Raw genomic sequence first — 19851 nt, forward strand, 5'->3', positions numbered from 1 at the left:
CATAAGGAAAATCAATAAATGTGTGTGTCAATAATAAATTAAATATAGGTAACGTAACGAGCTGGCCAGAATAGATAAGAAAACTAAAGAGTTATAAATGAAGAAACACAGTTTTGCAAAAATAGTGTTCATAAAGGACACAATGATACTAAAAGGCAAAAGGCATGTATTTTCTCAAAATTGGATCCTTTAGAATTCTTTTTGATGTTACTTACTAACAGTAGCACCGATTCAGAAACAAATGGCGCTCTGAGAGAGATGAAGCGGTGCAAGAAACTCTCCCATTATTATTTTATGCGCTCTTTGTAATAAAATATACAACATTGTACTCTTACTGTTTTTTTTTTAATAGATATTCAGCAGTGGAGTATTAGGATTAACGACAGAGTCATTTTTAATAAGACATTTAAATTTATTTATAGATAATGCCTGAACAGTGGCTGGGACTTTATTAAAGAAGTTTATACATGTTCCCTTAAAACTATTATGTATCTTATGAAGCCTACTAGAATAAATTACAAGCAGTCACTTAGTAGAAATAATGAAAATCACTATATAGAGCAAAAATGTGACAATGTTTTCGTAAAAGTTTATTAAATTTTCATAAATCGGGGGAATATCTTCGGGCCCGCTTGATTTATAAATGATGAAGGTGAAAAGTGTCTCGCCGCCGGTATTTTACGTGGAATATGCTGTGCTAGTGCACCTTGGTCATCCAGAGTCGAGTTGGACGCGAACAGAGAGCCCAGTAGATCAACTTTCTATTTCGCCTCATGGGCCAGTAAGTTATCGTTCCTGTGCAGTGGTGAAATTACAGGCTGGCTGAAATTTCTTTGGACAACCTTGGCGAGTGACCAAAACGCACGAGTTCCCATGGGAAGGCGTGCAAGTTTCTCATCAACTCTGCCAATGTGCTTTGACTTCGCCTCGGCAATAAATCTTTTGGGGGATCTGGAAGCATGAAAGTAGTAAGTAGAAGGAAGTAATATTTTTTAATTATGCTGGTATTTACATCCACAGATTCAACTAAGCCAATTTATCGGCAGCGGGTATCGAAAGCAAGGGAGATGGACTGGCATTTAGCCTGGATTTAGCGAAGGCCTTTGATCGTGTATAGCACAAGGGGCTTCTCTCAAAACTTCCATCATTTGGGCTTCCCGAGAGTTTATGCAAGTGGATCTTAAACTGTCTCACTGGGCGTATTATCGTCTACGGTTAGTACTCAAACCCGAAGCCCATGAACGCTGGAGTGCCCCAAGGCTGTGTGCTATCTCCTACACTGTATCTTCTGCATATCAATGATATATTGGACACCTTCAATATACATTGCTATGCAGACGACAGCACTGTTGATGCCATATACACAAGGTCATGTAGATCTCTCTAGGGAAATCGATGAGCATAAACATCTCAAAAGCTGAGCATGTTAAAGGTCTCAACAAAATTACAGTTCAAGGGATCAAGTTAAACAGCTCTATAGATTTAAATAATGTTAAATATTTAATTCTTAAAGGACTTTTTGACTTTTCTCGACGGACAGATGGCCGTTGGCGCAGTAAAGTCCTCGAATGCCAACCACGTGCCGGAAGACGTAGTAGGGACATAAGCCCCCACACACAGGACCGACGATCTGGTCAAGATTTCTTGTATAAAGTGGTTCTTCTATTTTACGGTTACCTATTTCGTTATCACTTAAGAGTCGGTACGTATGTGAAAATTGTTCGCTTGGGACTTTACCGCACAATTACCTACTATCTGCATGAAATTACTTGCTAGATAACAAAGTATTTATATGCGCATTATACAAATATTACCTTGTTTTGCTGAAAGCTATTATGTATTGTAGTCATTTCGAACATAAGTATAACAAATTATCCCTGCTATTGAAGGCATGGTTGAGGTGTCACCATTAGAACAAGCAAGATGTTCATACATTTTAAAAATTCATTTGTTCGCTGTATTCAAGGATTCTGATTTTTTTTATTTAGATTATCTCTCCTCTCATTGACTGTTTTCCAATTACAGCACTAGAGCGCATTATGCGGCATAATGGTCAACGTTGAGTGTTCCAACTACAGCAACGCTTCGCTCAATCGAGCACTCTCAAAAGTACTGCTTTCGCGTGATGCTTAGATACCAACTCAGTGGCAGAAAATTAACGTGTATTTTTCTATAAGTTGGCATTGATCCAAATTTTATTTACTATCGGTAGTAACATTGTTTATTGTTGAAAAAATTTTGAAAGCTTTCGTTTCGTCGTAATTAAGTGTTAAAAAAAAATGTAAGTATGGATAAAGGTACACATTTACCGAAAAATGATTTAAATATTCTTCGTTTATTGTATTTTGGTTTAGCTGATCGTCTCGTTACCAATGCTCTAAATAAATAAAACTAATGAAGGTACAAAGATTGACTATTTAATTTTATATAAGTACCACATTTAAAATGTGACTACAATTTCATTTTAGAATTCTAAAGTATACAAATTTATTGAACAGAAATATACTTTTGTCAACATTGCAATGGCTTGATCGAATCGTTTAATGAAGCAGACATCATAAATGTTTTCGTGGTAATGAACATATTTATCAAAATGAAGAAGACAACATTTTATTTTCTTATTAGATTGCTAAATCAATGAATATTTTTTTTCAACACTGAACTTAGTACACACGCACTCTGCTGGTGCATTTTAAAACTAATTCATGTTCCAATTAAGCATCAGCACAATTCGGCATTGAGCGGCATTCAGTCGCAATATCCTCTGTAATTGGAAAACCACCATTGTTTAACATTCATAGTAACACTACTCTATGGTTTTTATGTGTCCTTTGTAAGGATATTGACCACACCTCCATTTTCTCTTTCAGCCGTTCAGTCCGGTATTTGGAATTATAAAAGAAAAATTGGTAATTTTGTATCCATATGTATTTTTGTTTATAATGAATTTACTCAATAACTCATTTATGAAACTGTGATGGAATAGTATTATAGATAATTTACATAAATTATTTTTAGATCGCACATTCTTCAATTATGAAAATAAATATATTATGTAATCAACCATTGTCATCCTCATCGATACATAGTTATAATCTGAGTCTGAACTGTGACATTATTTTATAATCATTGGCAAAAGCTAGAGTTGGCTGCCATATTTTCAGACAATAAGGTCAACTAAAACATGAGTCCGATGAGACTCATTGGAGGCCATTAGCTTATCTTACCCTTATTTGACATCAGTTTTTTGTATTTGAAATCGGATTTTTTTATTTGACATCAGATTTTTTTTATTTGACATTAGATTTTTTTATTTGACATTAGATTTTTTTATCTGACATTAGATCTTTTTATTTGACATCTTTGTTTATTTTATTTCAGATTTTTTATTTGACATCTCACTAACATGGGTTTTTTGTTAGACATCAGATTTTTTTATCATTGGCCTTTTAGCAGTCAAATCCGCCGTGTGGTCTCACTGAGGTCCTGAGTCCACAGACATAGAACATTATCTTTTTTTCGGTGATCCTTTCACACTCTTACTCTTTTTTCACTTCTTTTCACCCAGGCTTTACTCAGAATGAAGAAGGGATGCAAAAAAACAAATTTTAAATTTCAGACTTTATTTAGATACAAATGTAAAACTCGTTACAAAATCAACATCTAACTCAAAGCAAAACTAAAAATATATGTAACTCTTGTTTATTAAAATTACATAAAACAATGCTTCCGATATGTTGAATACTTACGCTAAAGAAGCAAATTTTACTTCATTAAGGCACAGTATATTATCCACAAAGGAATGTAGTCAAAATCAATATTAATAACATTTGTCCTTACACTCAATATTATAATATAATTGTACATATTATTATGAGCACTATTATGAAATAAACTGATAAAGCCACATGCTTATATATTATGCATTGATACAACTTTTCGTTATTCGCTCGTTCTCTTAAAATCTATTTGGCTAATTTCCCGACCTCATACAAGTAAGCTGCGAATAATTTTATCTGTAACAAAAAAAATATATTTAGTACAGTCAGATTATTTATTTACTAGCTAACCCGGCAAACGTTGTTTTGCCATATAATTCACGCGATAGTTTTATAAGTAATAAAATATTGCCTATATATTGCCTATATAGCCTATATTGCCTATATATTGCCTATATAGCCTGTACATCATTTTGTTCTATTGTCAATAGTTTTTGCAACGCACGCAAAAATTTACGCAATTTTAGCAATTTTATTACGGATCCCTAATTTTGAAAAAAAAATAGCTAGCAGCTAAAACATAGCCTATAGCCTTCCTCGATAAATGGACTACCCAACACTGAAAGAATCATTCAAATCGGACCAGTAGTACCAGAGATTAGCGCGTTCAAACAAACAAACAAACACTGCAGCTTTATAATATTAGTATAGATTATTAACAAATTACATACAAATATCATAATTCAGTAATGTAACAAGGCGACGTAGTGACGCGAACGACGTCAGGTAATGTCGAGATAATAAATGTAGGTAGAACGTATCTCTCACCCCCTCGATGTAGTTCCGCACGTTGAGCTTCTCGTTCTGCGAGTGCGCCATGTCGTCGCCCGCGCCCATCGGCAGCAGCAAAACGTTCTTGCCGCTCGCCTCCTGCAGCGTAATGGTCACGGGGATGGACCCGCCCTCCCGCGACATGTCCGGATCTGTCTGCAATGGAGAATATCACCTTAATCTTACTTAATATGTTTACCTTACATGCCTACAGTTAGCGCGCAGATGAATGCAGTCGGGGCCTGGGATAAAGAGCGAGATCCCCCCCCCCATATTTTTATTACCATAATGACAGGCAGATCAAAATTTACGATTTAATTATTAGGTTAAAATGGTAAACTTGAAGCAATGTTTAAATTTATCGACACACTCATGATTATGGTCATCAATTATAAATAGGTTACTCTACCAGCGCGTTTTCTGTAGAATTACACTAGTTTTTTAATAGAATACAGGGTAGTTTTGGCGCGAAGTGCCCGCGTAACGTCATAAAACACATAGGCCCGCTCCCACCAGAGTGACTTACTGACGTCACATCAGCGCCTAACTTAAAACAACTTATTATTACAGAAACTACTAAAATACTAAGTATTCAAACTTTTAAAGTGATAACTTAGTATGGAAAAGTAAACGCGTTACGGCGCCAGTCTGTCTGCCTTCCCTTCTTTCTCACGCATACAGCAGTAATCTTCAGGCAGGCATCTTCCAAGTAACCACGGAACCGATCGTGTATGTGTCTAACTGCCAGACCCATTGTGAGACTTTGCAAAGCATAGACATGTTGGCATGACCGGTGTTAGAGGCATACCCTGTGCTGGTGTCTGCATAGCAATGATATGCAGAAGAAACAGTACAAGGGATACCACGCAGCCTCGCGGGACACCAGAGTTTATGGATTGTAAGTCGGAGTATGCACTCTTGATAACAAAATAGATACTCCGATCAGCCAAAATGCTAGTGACCCATTGATACATCCTCTCGGGAAGCCCATAGAATAGCAGCTTCACTTTTAGTCACACCCACCAACAACTCTCCCTTCGCTTGAACTGCGCCCATTTATGGGTGAGATAGACAAGAAGTTCACCAGCTGAGCTATCTTGACGGCAATGGTACTGAAAATCGCTAATCAGCTGATGCATCCCAAGAGCTGCGGAGTATCCTGGCGGTTGAAAATCGACTCCATAGTTTTGAAGAAGATAACAAAACTCTGCTCATCCTAAGAAGAGGCCCTAAATGAAGGCAGCATTGTATATACAAATTTAAACTGTACAAAAATTTATGAACGATGCGGGATTCGAACCCACGCCTATCGGGTTCCATCTGAGCGCTTTTACTAGCTGAGCCAACCGTCGGAGTGGCGCACCGATTGTAAATCTTGACATGGCTTGTTCAACTCTCACGTAAATCTTGGTTTGACTTGTTCAACACTCTGTGTTTAATTTGAATAGTCAACTAAGCCACCCAACCATCTCTTTCCAACAATGTTTCTGCTAATCACTAGAGAACCTTTTAAATGGGTATGTGTAATAATTACCTGGTATATCAGTTTGGTGGCCCGCGCAGCAGCTTGATAGTGAGGATGGTCGGGGTTCTCTGTCCAGGCCCGACCGCTTTGTGCCCAGATTCGCATTTTATTCGGCGATTCACGTTCAGCCCACTGTAACAAAATAAGACAGGTGAAAGTAATAAGTTCAATCTTATTACAATAACAACTTATTATATATAAAGTCATTCATAATCACATAGTTGCTTATGTACCTTAGTTCCTGCAGTATATTCTAATATTGCTATTAATTATTTCTATTATTAAAAGAACTTCTAAAGACAACAACTGCTATTTTTACATCATAGGACCCTAAAAATATGGTTTTAAAAATAAAATACAACGTTATAATGTGAAAAACCGTCCTAAAATTTAAATTCAACATGTTGCTTAGAGTTTTTTAATCTAATATATAAAATTCTCGTGTCACGGTGTGCGGGACCGAACTCCTCCGAAACGGCTTGACCGATTCTCATGAAATTTTGAGTGCATATTGGGTAGGTCTGAGAATCGGACAACATCTATTTTTCATCCCCCTAAATGTTAAGGGTGGTCCACACGATTTTTTTTTAAAGTTTGATTATGAGTCAGCATTAAAAAATACACACAATTTCAAATTTTCACCCATCTACGATCAACAGTTACTTTTGTATCGCGATTTTAATATCGGCAATACAACGTTTGCTGGGTCAGCTAGTGTGTGTATATACCTATACCTATGCTAGTTAATTGTAAGTCTATATTACCCACACACCTTTTTATGGACATAATCAAACACTAATTTTTCAACTTCATCAGGCTCTTGATCCGGTACAAGACGGATTGAGAATTTTCCAATAACTTTTCCGGGAATTACTGTTTTTGCACCCGGTTGGAACGCAGCACCTGGAAAGGAAAATTTCCTGTATTCATGAATCTGTGTTGTAATATATTTTAACTACAAGAGTCCGTACAGATTGGAGTTGCAGTAAAATAATATTAGAGATGTGCTCTTAGTACGGCCGGCAAACAAGTTATGCATTAAGTTTATTTTGTAAAAAAAAACCTGAGGTATATTATTGGTTTTTTTTTATAATAATAAGGGACGAGACGGACAGGACATTCACCTGATGGTAATTGATACGCCCTGCCCATTACAATGCAGTGTCGCTAAAAAAAAACAAAAAAAAAAAACCTGGAAAACCCAAAAATTCTGAGCGGTACTACAATTGCGCTCGTCTCCTTGAGACATGAGATGTTGAGTCTCAGTTAACCAGTAACTTCACTACCTACGGCGCCCTTCGGATCGAAACACAGTAATGTTTACAAATGACTGTTTCACGGCAGGAGTAGGCGCCGTTGCCATAATCTAGCCGGCATCCTGTGCAAAGGAGCCTCCCACTGTTTGATATACAGACTTAAAAACCGTGTCTGAACAGGAAATAGGAATTAAATAAGTTCTATGTATAACATCCAAAATCTGACATCAGAAATATAGTATATTATTGTTTTAGAATATATGATTTTGATACTTATTCGTATTTCCGAACAAAAATATTAATTCCATAAAAACAACTGAATGACACCATTGTATATAAAACTGAAATACAATTATCGAAAAACAATAACATACAATAACCATAATTTACAGCCGCTCGTTGCTCAATTTTTTTCTCTTCTCTCTTTTTTGCACTTGTTGCGATCTGTTGGTACCTAATTTCCAACAACAGGCAACACTTTTGTCTGCTTGCTTTTTTTTACATTTACGTTTTATTTTATCATTTTATTACATTTTATCTTATACTTGACCCATTGGCCACGTCCCTGAATTGTAAGGTTTTTTTTATTCAAAACGTGCTCTTTGCTCAATTATTTTTTTTTTGGCTTCTTCTCACCTGAGTTGCGATAGTGAAGCCATAGTAAATTTATCATTTAAGCCTGACGATTCAAAGTGATTTATATATGTTATAATTCAATTTAAAAAAAATAAATTCTGATACACAACTGCTCGAACTGATACGATCTAGCACTCTGTGAAAGGCTCGATTCCTTGACGCTCCCAAGAGATATCGCTTCTTTGGGTGTCTTCTTCAGCATCTATTACGAGAAGTGTTCTGAAGCGTTTTTATGGTAACCTAATACCCGCCGCATAAACTAAATATCATTAACAGACCTGGACGTGTATCGTATTATAAAACTAATAGCTTTCTCGAGGTTTCGTAAGAAAAGTCGTCAGTCTGATAGATCGGAAATACTCCTGTGACCATCACCTTGTTTGTACATTCAACGAAAAATTGACCCGGTGAAAAATGTGGTCAAATTTTGAATTTTAGATTTAGTACGCTCTATTCTAAACAAAATAGGTAAACAATATTTTAGATAAGATATAGTTGTTATATATGTATTTGTTTGTTTAAAAATTGTCACATCACTAAACTACGATGAATCATTGTGGCCCGCGATGTTATGACGCGACGCGGGCATTTCGCACTGAATTAAATGTTGAAATGATACGGAAATCTTAATTATTATAACTTCAAAACAACACGCTTGATTTTATTGAAAATAATAACTTTTGCATGGATTCATTTTAGTGATTTTATGAGATTAGTTGTGTCCTCCATTAAATAATTTGATTGGGGACACAGAATATTATAATATGATACAATACCTTAATATACCTTGTCTCACCTTCTATACCATGAAGTGACAGGCTTGGATATCTCCAACGATGCATCAAAATCTGCTCCTTAACCCCCTTGTGTAGTAATTCATAAGCTTCAATAGATTTCCTGCAGAAAAGGCAGCATGATTTTAAATACAACAGAAAGGCATATCGATAAAGAAGATTGCTGTGATACGAAAATGTTTATCAACAGCACATACCAACAAGATAACACTATCTCATATCATATATAAAGTACACCATATTATTACAAAATAACAATAAAAATAAGTACTGAAAATATAAGATAAGTAGTTCCATACACTTCTACACATTTTTTATTTACATATTTATTACACATGAAGTATATAATAAATTAAGTTTTAATAATTGGTAGGCCAGGACTAAATCTGATTCTATTTCTCTGTGCAAAAAAAAAGTTAAAACGTTTTTTTAAGTAAAAACTTCCTTAGCATCATTGTGATTTGAAAGTCGATGAAACGAAAAAGCGCGACAGTAAAAAGAGACAGACATATAAGTACATTCATAAGATTTAACGTGGGAGAAAATGAAATAGGAAGCATTATACAATGTTTTGGTACCAGGCGATCATAGTTGAAGCAGAGACTGTCTTATGTATGACGCGAGTAAGCCTAAATATATTCTGACGTCATGCACACGACATTGACACCAGGAGAACATAAATATGAGTGGTGAAATTTGGTGATTGGGACGATTTGACATGGGTACGTTTAAAAAAAGCGCGTACACCTTCCTTAAAGGCCGGAAACGCTCCTGTGATTCTTCTGGTGTTGCAAGATAATGTGAGCGGCGGAGATCACTTAACACCAGGTGACCCGTATGCTCATTTGTGCTTTTCCAAAAAAAAATTATTTTGAACCAATAACAAAAAAACAAACAAATGTGAAACAAACTCTCCTCCAGGTGTTTCTAGGTCAATATGACATAATATAAGCTACAAATACTACAATGATTTTCTGGTGATATTTTTTATTTTACTCATAGATTATAAAACTCAGAATTTGAATCACACCAAAAATGAGATGTAAAAATTCTTTTATTTTGAGGTCCAGACCCATTAAACAGATTTGTGACTGTAACAACATATTATTAAAATAATAAATACCTGTATGCTTCGGTATCAAAGTCAATAGAATCGTATAATTTACTTTCATTATCAGTTAGAGGCGCTACCGATTTATAAATATCTGTGATTAAAATTTTCCCATCCTTTGCTACTAAAGTGTTCATCAGGTATATCAAGTCTGACATAGCTAAAACAAATTCACGGTTGGTAATTAACTTTTATAATTAATACATAATGGTCTACTGTAAGCAACATTTACTATGAATTTTTTAATCTGCATCATTAGCCAGAAGACATCCACTGCTGGACAAAGGAATCCCATAAATATGATTGATTGGTCTTGCAGTGCCCTGACCAGATTGTCAGTCTATCTTTTGGGGCGCCTACCAACACTTCCTCTTCCGGTCGCCATTGAAGGACTAAACCGGCCATCTTTCTTTATGCGGTTTTTACTAAATAATTGAAAATTACCACTCATCATGCATGCACTTTCATGCAAAATAGAAAATAGGCTTGGATTATGATAAAAACTAATTCAATGGTACTAATTACACAAACATGAGCATTGAATAAGACATATATACAAGATTTATCAACGATATGTCACTGTAACGGTTGGCTCAGTGGATGAGCACTCACATGGAGCGTTAGAGGTTGCGGGTTCAAGTACCACATCATTCATAAATTTTGTTTATAAATTTCATTTGTGTAATTAATCCTAGAAGTGTGGGTTTTCACTTTAAACTAACACATTGTTTAGATTTGTAAGACCGACATCTCAAGTCAATTTCCTAATATGCAAAATTGAGCAGGTTAGCAACTGTAAAGTAGACAACTGTATGGAGAAGTCACAACCTGAGAGTTGAATAAAACATATACAAGATTTATCAACAATATGTCACTCGAACAGTTGGCCCAATGGAAGAGCACTCACACAGAATTCAAGAAGTCACAGGTTTGGGTCTCACATTGTTCATAAATTTTGGTTATAAATTTAATTTGTCAATATACTTAAGTAGCACATTTCAAATGTATGGAGGGATATACCATACAAGTACAATAAGATTTGGCCATGTGCTTTTTAATTTCTTCACCATAATAGGAATTAATTTCTTACATTTTATTAGACTTCTAAAAATTAGGAGTTTATGATAGAATATGAACTTTAATATTTGTATAACAACAACAATATATACAACATGAACCAGAAAGGGTATAACATCCCTTCAATGGTACGTTATTTGCGTCATATGCAATAGTATGGTGATGTTTACGTTTTAATAAATAAATAAAAAATAAGAAAAAAACCTCCATACGAAATAAAAATATTATTTTACAATTTCTTTTCTTAGACAACCTTAACTTTTAAAGAGACTGCAAGTTTTAGGCGGGGCCTTTGTTTATAAACAGAATGAGATCACCTACCTAAAGCATAGTATACCCATTTAGTTTCACCTAGTATAATGTACACTGCATTTTACAATTGTATGTACTAAATTTTGCTTAGACTGTATTTACCTTCGTGAACTGTTCCTCCAAACACTCCACTGTGTAAATCCATTTTTGCACATTCAATTTCCAAAAAATAGTAGCTAATCCCTCTTAGGCCATATGTAATGCAAGGCTTAGTTGTTCCTAACCAATAGTTGTCTGATATGCACACATAGTCTACCGTATCAAAAAATCCTTCAGGTTTTAACTTATTCATGAGTAGCTCATCAAGACCCTCAGACCCAGATTCTTCCATACATTCAAATACAAACTTTAAATTCACTGGAAGCTGCAAACATTCATAAGTAATAATAAATTAACAGAATATAAAGTAACTCATTGATATATAAGTTAATAATATATGGTTAAGAAGTATTACCTCTTCTCCGATTTCCTTATAAGCATTAATAGCATGAAGCCATCCTAAGACTGGACCCTTATCATCTGTAGAGCCTCTGCCATACAGTTTTCCATCGCGTTCTTGTAAGTCAAATGGTTCAGAGTCCCAACCATCAGATTTTAAGGCAGGTTGGACATCTAAGTGTCCATAAACACAAATTGTGTTCTTCTTGGTGTCCTACAATATTACCTTATATAAAATTTATTCATTAGAAGTTAAATTACAATGACAAAAAAGAACTTACATTGCCGAGAGTACCAACAAGTACAGGGGGCAACTTTATTTCTTTACCATCTATGGTCTGGTAACCAACATCACGTAATTCAGTCGCGGCTCCAACTTCCTTTAATTTATCTCTCATCCAAAACACCATTCGATTACAATCTTCCCGGTGCTTTGCATCACAGGATATCGAAGGAATAGCTACCGCCTCCTTTAAAAGGTTTTTATAGGATTCGACGTTTTGATCAACAAATTTAAATAACTTGGGTAAAGTTTTTTCTGTAGTCATTTTCTCAGAAACCGGCTGCTGCGTAACTGAATAAAACTTAAGCAATGGGCGTACTTTAACAGTTTCAATTTCTCTTATCAAATTTGCATTGCTGATTAATACTTTAGAGCTGAGTAATGATAATTGCCTATTTAAACTATTTAGTAAATAAGACATTTCAAATTTTAATTCATTCCCGTGGCGTTTATGCTATGACTTTAACATTGACAGTTGACACTTGACAGTTTATAATATATCTCTAGTTAAATACAAAATTTAATTACTCAAGATAATGCAAGATTTACACAAATTTGATTTTTTACATCCTAAAAGTTATCCAACAAATGAAATAATTGATAAGGATATTCTTATTGAATTAAAAAATAAATATTCTATTCGGGCAATATATTTCGCCTATTCGAACGCGCCACTTTGCGCCGGGTTTCTGTAACGTCATAGTCTATTTCAACAATCTATATTATACTAATTGTTGAGAGCCTTGTTATTCCTTCAATTATTCTGCGAAAAACACTGAATATAAACGCTTTACCAACTTTGTTAAAATTGATAGTGTGATTTTGTCACTCATTTTAGTTTTTGGGATGTCCAAAGGAGAGCTGTCGCAGTCGGCAGTTATTTGAAACCACTTCTATTGTCATATTTATATATATATATATCAAATTGTTTTTGGGAATTTATAATCAATAAAATTATAAAGCTGTATGATAATCAGAAGCATAAACATTACACACACACACGCACACATTTAAATTCTAAATGGAAAATAAAAGTAAAACTTGCATAAAATTAACAAAAATATCTTTTAAAATACCATTCAAAATTAATGCTCTCAACTCCGACACCACACCTTATATTAGGTTCGGGTAAAAGTATTAGCCCACGACAAGAACTTTGTGTCTCCTAATTTTAATACAGACAAGGGTTGGTCTCTGCTATCTTCTGGGAATCCCGTGTTGGTATAAGATCCATAGTGCCGATGATTACTTAATGGACATTGTGAGTACATTTTCAGCACGCGTGCACACCAATTATTACAGTGACACAATAGTTTGTTTGAGACGGGACATCACCGCATTCTCACCCGATGAAGGACCTCCAAATGGTCCGAAACTAGTCGGTACCAACTCTAACAAACCGTGAGTAATGCCATTTTAAACAAATAAAATTAAAGCCCTGAATAAAATAAAAAATTACTTTGAAAATTACTCAACGATTTTTCGCTATAGGATACTTAGTAAAATCAGAAATAACTCACAGAATAACAGCAGCAGCACTCACGAACACTGTACTGTGCCGCGGTGCAAAGTGTGCACCAATGCAGTGATGACGTCAACGAGTACGACAATGGGTGCCGTCGTCAGAGAGTCGTTTTGTAATAATCTCGAAGTCATATTGCGTTACCGTGGGCATAATAGAGATCCGTCATCTGATGATGAATGAGCCAATCGATGTTGGTGATTTTCTATTGATCAAAGCTCACACATAGAAGGTTGATGTTAACCAATTATCTTTACCAAAATGATATTCTACGTAGTGCCGCTTGTCAGAATCGACATCAAGAGACAAATTATTATGGTTTAAGAGCACATGGACCCCAAACCTACGTTATTTTATAAGAGCTGAAAGTTTGTCAGCGCATGCTCTCAACACAGGTACGAACGATGGACCATTATGGAGTTTGTGTTGCAGTGGCTTTGGCAGGTAAACGATACTAAAGGTGTGTAAAATACCGATCTAAATACTTCACATAATAAAATGCGATATTTCGGTATTACCTACAGAATATTATTAAAAATCACGTTATTAATTGCCAGACACTTAACATCGTGCCAACCCCTTGTTATGTTAGACACCGTTAATGTTCATGAAAATATAATTTTACTTACGTCATAGTATAAAAGCTGATTTTTTATTACATGTTAAAGCTTAGAAAGTCTTACGCATTTATTATATAAATAATTAAGCACATTACCCTTAATAATACACGAATAAAGTAAAAGAAAACGAAAATTCGTAACAAAAATAATTGTTAACAGTCACTTTTATTTTGAATGAATGACATGTCACATGACAATCAAACCAAAACAAACAAAAGAGTCGAATATATGTTAGAGTGAGATAGCGTTTGCCGCAATTATTTTAAGTGCAATGCATTCATATTTGAGTTTATTAGAGAGTTGCGCCAGGCTGGCTACAACTACCTTAAATTTTTAATTTATTCTGTCAAAAACAGCTCTATTAGGGCAAATTATAGGTATCATTATTGGCTTATTATTGGCATAATGTCATTCGTTATGGTTATTTTGATAGCCGTCATTTCGCCGTCATCAAAATCGGTTTCGAATTAAGAAAATCAAATCATATGATTCATGTAGTTATTTTTTTGTTAATTACGTATAATAAGTGGGTATATACTACATAGTACCTAGACTGTAACATCATTTTTCAGGGCACTTTCCAAAAGCCCATTTAGACAGCGATTCTCATCGTGAAGAAACGTAGAGACGAATTTATACCATGTAACAAGAGGCCTGCCTTAGGTACCATTAAATTTTACAATTTGAAACTGTTTTGAGGTTATGTGCCGGTCGCTTCTACTGCTAGGTGGAAAACATAGAAATCTAAATAAGAAGGTAGGTACTTACAGTGACATAGCCCCATTTGTCCTCCACAAACGAGCGTACGGTAAACCGTATAATATTAGGTAAACCTAATATTAAATGATCACCGCCGCCCACATTCTCCTGCAACACCGGAGACCCTGATGATGTCACAATACGTTGGTCACCTCGAAACATTATTCGAATATAATTATACCAACACCCGCATCCTCCAATCTAGACAAAACAGCATAACCGCAATTTTTTGAAGCAGAAATAGGTGTGGTGGCAGTATCATCGTTCCATCAAAATACATATATCGTAACAGTAGCCAAGAGGCAAAAGCAACTTCATATAAACCGATTTGATTGAATAATATAAACTTATTTTTGAAATAACTAATACAATAATCTATCTAAAAAGCAATAAAAAATATATAAATATATATAATAATATCGTGTTTATTCATGACACTTGTTTATTTTCAGAATACAAATATATAGATGTACGTGGCCTAAAATCCAAATTATAAAAATGATAATCAAGAAAGTATAAATTTACCCAAAGCATTTATTTAATCGCTAACCAAGTAATTCACAATAAGTCGTTCAGTAATGCAATAATGATTTTCATTTACAATTTTTTGTGCTAACTAAAGCTTATTATTTTTCTGGAATGAGAAGTACGAATGATGTAAACGGCAGAATTATATATACTTAGATAGATTTATAAAACAAGGCCCACATTTATGCTAAGATGAATAACAAAATCCAAATTATAAGTAACAGCTTTTTACAAACTGAAGCAGACAAATGTGATAGGACCAATAAAGAAACGCCAAACATGACTTTGTATAATAATGATGTTTATTTACTAAAAGAAGATTATAATAAACGAAACAAAATTACACCAAAGAGTTATTTTCAAATAAAAGTTCATAATATCGATAGACCCAATAAAGGAATACAAAGTATAAGAAACTGTTCTTCTATACAAATCGAAGCAGATAGATGTCATATGGCTAAAGAAGATATACCAAATATGATTATGTATAATAAAGATTTTCAATCGGAAGATTACAAGGAACGAATGGAAATCTTAGGTAAATGTTTAATAATCACTGGTAACGTTCATGGCGATAGGACCAATAAAGGAATGCAAATTATAAGAAATAGTTGTGATAGATCAAATAAAGGAAATATTATAGTTTTTAATAATAAGTGTGGACCTGATTGTTTTTTACAAACAGAAGCCCACAATTCTGATATAACCAAAACAGGAATTCAAATTCTTACTAAGATTGCTAAGAATTATTTAAATAAATATTTGCAAATTGAAACCTATTATTTCGCTGTAATTATTGATATAAAGCAAATAATTATTAAAAGTACTTTTGCAACAGTACCCAATATCTGCGTAAAAATTGATAAAACTATGCAAATTACAAGTAATTATCATGAAAAAAGTTTGAGTAACTATTCGCAAAACAAGAGCTTTAGTTGTATTAGACTTAATAAAGAATTGCAAATTATAGTCAAGACTACATTGCCAAAAGTAGCAAATATACTAAATAAATTTACTTTACGAAAGAGAGAAAATTACTGTAACAGAACCAATAAAGGAATTTTAAGCATTATCAAGAATCATGAAAATGTTTACAATATACCAAATGAAGTCAATAGTTTTGCTGGAATTAATAATTATATTACTAATCGCAAAAAAAATATGATTAAAGGAACTTTACCAACCACGTCGTATAATTACGATGCAACAAATATGGGAAAGCATAATAAAAGAGTTGAAAAATGTATAAATAGTAGATGTTTTCGAACTAGACTTCATAATTGTGCTTTTACTGAAAATGAAAAGCAAATTGTGAGTAAAAGTAAAAATAAAATTATGCGTTACTTAAATATAAACGCTAAAGTATTAGGTCCAATGGAAAAAGGCAAAGTTTTATATATTTTAACCGAAATTCATTCCATTCCTTTAAAATTCACTGGTAATAGCAAGACTTTTGTTGGAATTAACTTGACTGATGTAATATTACCATATTTAGCAACATATTATGAATATTTAAAAATAAAGGTAAATGCTCTGCAATCAACATTAGACAATAATCATCTTGATGAAGATAATATATGTTTAAGCAAATTTACTAGCATTAGTCAAGTATGTTTGATTTTCTGGATTAAAAAATTAAGACTAGTCGAAATTCATGAGACGCTTTGCAATCTAGCACGACAAAGTTTATTATCGCAATCAAAAATTGGCCTGTTACAGTTACGAGCTGAATACGTCCACTTCTTTCTAAGGAATTCAATTTTTTTTAACTTGCTGCAAAGAGAGAACGATAACTATCTGAATAAAATTTTCCTGTTTTTCGGAAACATTACAATCACACTAATATTTGATGTACAAAATCAATATGAGACTCCTTTACTGGACGAGTATTTGTTATGTTGTAATAGTTGGAATAGTAAACACTTCGTCATTTTAGAGGATTCCATCTCACAGGCAGCATTAGCCCGTACCAGAATCCGGAAACAAGTGTTAATGATAACGTTTAAACCTGGAAAATATTGTTTGACATACGGAGAAGACAATTACCAATCGTATGCAAGGACAAAACTTGAATTGGACAAAAAAGATAACAATGTTCAAGTAACTCCATGTTGCAACATAAGTATAATAACGATGACGAATCAATCGGATGATAATGACGATTTCAATAGCAATCTATGGGTACCTTCTCTGTGTGGCGATTCATTACAGGCAAACATTGATGTTACGACACAAATCCTGAAATGCAGTTATTTCGATGAAGTTCTGAATTTAGATCCAGTGATCAAATATACGGAGAATAAAGCTATAAAGATGATTTGGATATTAAGGAAAACATTCTTAAAGGAACTGACCAAGGCTTTAGGTCATGTGTTTAACTATTCAACAATGCTGTAGGTTTATTTATTTACTTTGGGTAAGTTTCTCCAGAGGTAGACGATTTTTAATTATGATATAAAATTGGGCTGTAATAAATAATTGAACCATAATTTTGTTTGTATATTGATTTAAACCAATTACTTTTAGAAGAGAAATAGTTTTATTACTCGATTTGCAATTAATTGTTGACGTAAATATATCTAAGTAGTTACCTAGTAGTAGTTAACAGTTAATTCTGTATACAGATTGTGTTTTTATTAGTAAATTACATATTTATTTAATAATGATATTGAAAATACGGCTAAATATGTGTATAGTGTTTGTGGTGATGGTGAAGAACAAACCGGCTTTGGGCGACAATAATGTAAGTTTCGATATAGATACAGTTGTTGTGTTAGCCCAAGTAAGTCTTAAGCAGAGTTTTTTTTATGAAAAGGAGGACAAAAGAGCGTACGGGTCGGGTCTCCTGGTGTTAAATGATCACCGCCACCTACATTCTCTTTCAACACCAGAGGAACCACAGGAGCGTTGCCGGCCTTTAAGGAAGGTGTACGCGTTTTTTTTGAAGATACCCATATCGTATCACCGGCAACGCTCTTGTGATTCCTGATGGTGTTGCAAGAGAATGTGGGCGGCGGTGATCACTTAACACCAGGTGACCCGTACGCTCGTTTGTCCTCCTATTCCATAAAAAAAAAAGGAAGCTCATTTATCTTAATGTAATTGGACAACCCCTGGTATTATAAAAAGAAGGTCTGCCCTTATTTAAAACGAAATTACTACAACTTTATTTTACAGGAGCAAAGAGCACAAGAAAGCTTGGCTCAAGATATGAGTGTTATATAGGTTAGATTCAGATTGGTCTTCTCTTTAGTCCCTTCCCTGTTAAATAAATAAGTGAATCGATTGGCAACCGAACTAATTATCTATTTCGGCAATTTCTAATCATAGTTAATTTTAACAATATATCTATCTAGTTGGTACTCTTTGTATGGTGCTGGGTATTTTTATATTCATTTTATTTTTGATTGTATTACACTGTAAAATAATGTCGTATGTATTGTACATTCTAAATCATAAGCCGAATGAATAGTATATTATGAGTAACATACTAGTTGACCATTGTTTATTGTTAATTAAGTGCCTCTAGAAGTCCTTTATTTTGACAGTGTATATCTTAGAATATTATTAATCTAAGGTGTATATAATATAATTGACAGTTGGTTGACGCTTGAGTTGTTCCACAGAGCGTCACAGAGATACTGGTTACACTGAAAAAGTCTCAAACCAAAACGTCTTCACAACGAATGTAAAAAGAAATGTATACTTATCATAGCGTAAAACCCCTCGTTTACACCAAGGTATTATACATATATTTGACAAGTTTCATACATATTTAAAATACAAGTTTATGCCATGTTTTCAAAATACAAAAATATAAAACTAGTCGTAGACAAAATTTGCATGGCACTTGTCTGATCACATTGTTTGTTAACTACTAGTTGTCTACATGTATGTGATCTCATGTTTTACACTTGTTGTGGACTTGTAGCTAAATTTGTAGAATTATGACACGTCAGTCCTGAAGTTTAATGAAGTTTCCAGGTCTCTGTCGACGCCCCTCTCAGAACGTCCGACCATTGCCTGGTCAGGAGTGTAGTGCCTATCCGACGCCAATGTCGCAGACCACCAGCGACCCGCCGCGTTTGGCACTACAAGTCAGCAGATTGGCACAGGATGCGTTCCTTTTTGGCATCCTACCCTTGGGGCAAGGTTTGTTTCCCTTCGGATGATCCTAGTGCCTGCGCCGTTGCAGTAGCCGATGTGATACTGCAGGGCATGGATATTTTTATACAAAGCTCTGTAGCCCTGGTTTGATGCGTCAGTTAATGCAGCATCTGACTGCAAAAAACAGGCGTATCGAAATTGGGTTGCGGCGCTAGGCTCAATGGATCCGTACTGCAAAGTTTTGAAGAGTAAATATAACCGTGCCTCCAGATTTTTTTAGTGGCAAATCTCCTGTGCGCTCTTTTTGCCTCCAACTCGACTCTTGACGACAAC

At 34.4% G+C, this 19851-nt stretch overlaps 1 protein-coding gene across 1 annotated transcript; it reads right to left on the reverse strand.

Moving 5' to 3' along the window:
* Window positions 1-3606: 3606 nt before the first annotated feature.
* Window positions 3607-12415, reverse strand: LOC126971387 (cytosolic non-specific dipeptidase). Its single transcript, XM_050817697.1, has 9 exons — window positions 11981-12415; window positions 11716-11913; window positions 11364-11625; window positions 9885-10032; window positions 8764-8864; window positions 6848-6978; window positions 6085-6207; window positions 4548-4706; window positions 3607-4016 (listed from the first exon to the last, which is right to left on the reverse strand). Exons 1-9 carry the CDS (start codon window positions 12401-12403, stop codon window positions 3966-3968), a joined length of 1596 nt encoding a protein of 531 aa, XP_050673654.1. The 5' UTR covers window positions 12404-12415; the 3' UTR covers window positions 3607-3965.
* Window positions 12416-19851: the final 7436 nt, after the last annotated feature.

Source organism: Leptidea sinapis, chromosome 23 (genome assembly GCF_905404315.1).
Source record: "Leptidea sinapis chromosome 23, ilLepSina1.1, whole genome shotgun sequence".
Lineage (NCBI taxonomy): Eukaryota > Metazoa > Arthropoda > Insecta > Lepidoptera > Pieridae > Leptidea > Leptidea sinapis.

Excerpts from the sequence above, each read along its gene's own strand:
- LOC126971387 (XM_050817697.1), bottom strand. The coding sequence starts at position 12,403 with ATGTCTTATTTACTAAATAGTTTAAATAGGCAATTATCATTACTCAGC. Across the intron at positions 11,626-11,715 it reads ATAAGGAAATCGGAGAAGAG|CTTCCAGTGAATTTAAAGTT; the intron begins GTAATACTTCTT and ends GAATGTTTGCAG. Across the intron at positions 6,208-6,847 it reads TTGATTATGTCCATAAAAAG|TGGGCTGAACGTGAATCGCC; the intron begins GTGTGTGGGTAA and ends ATTTTGTTACAG.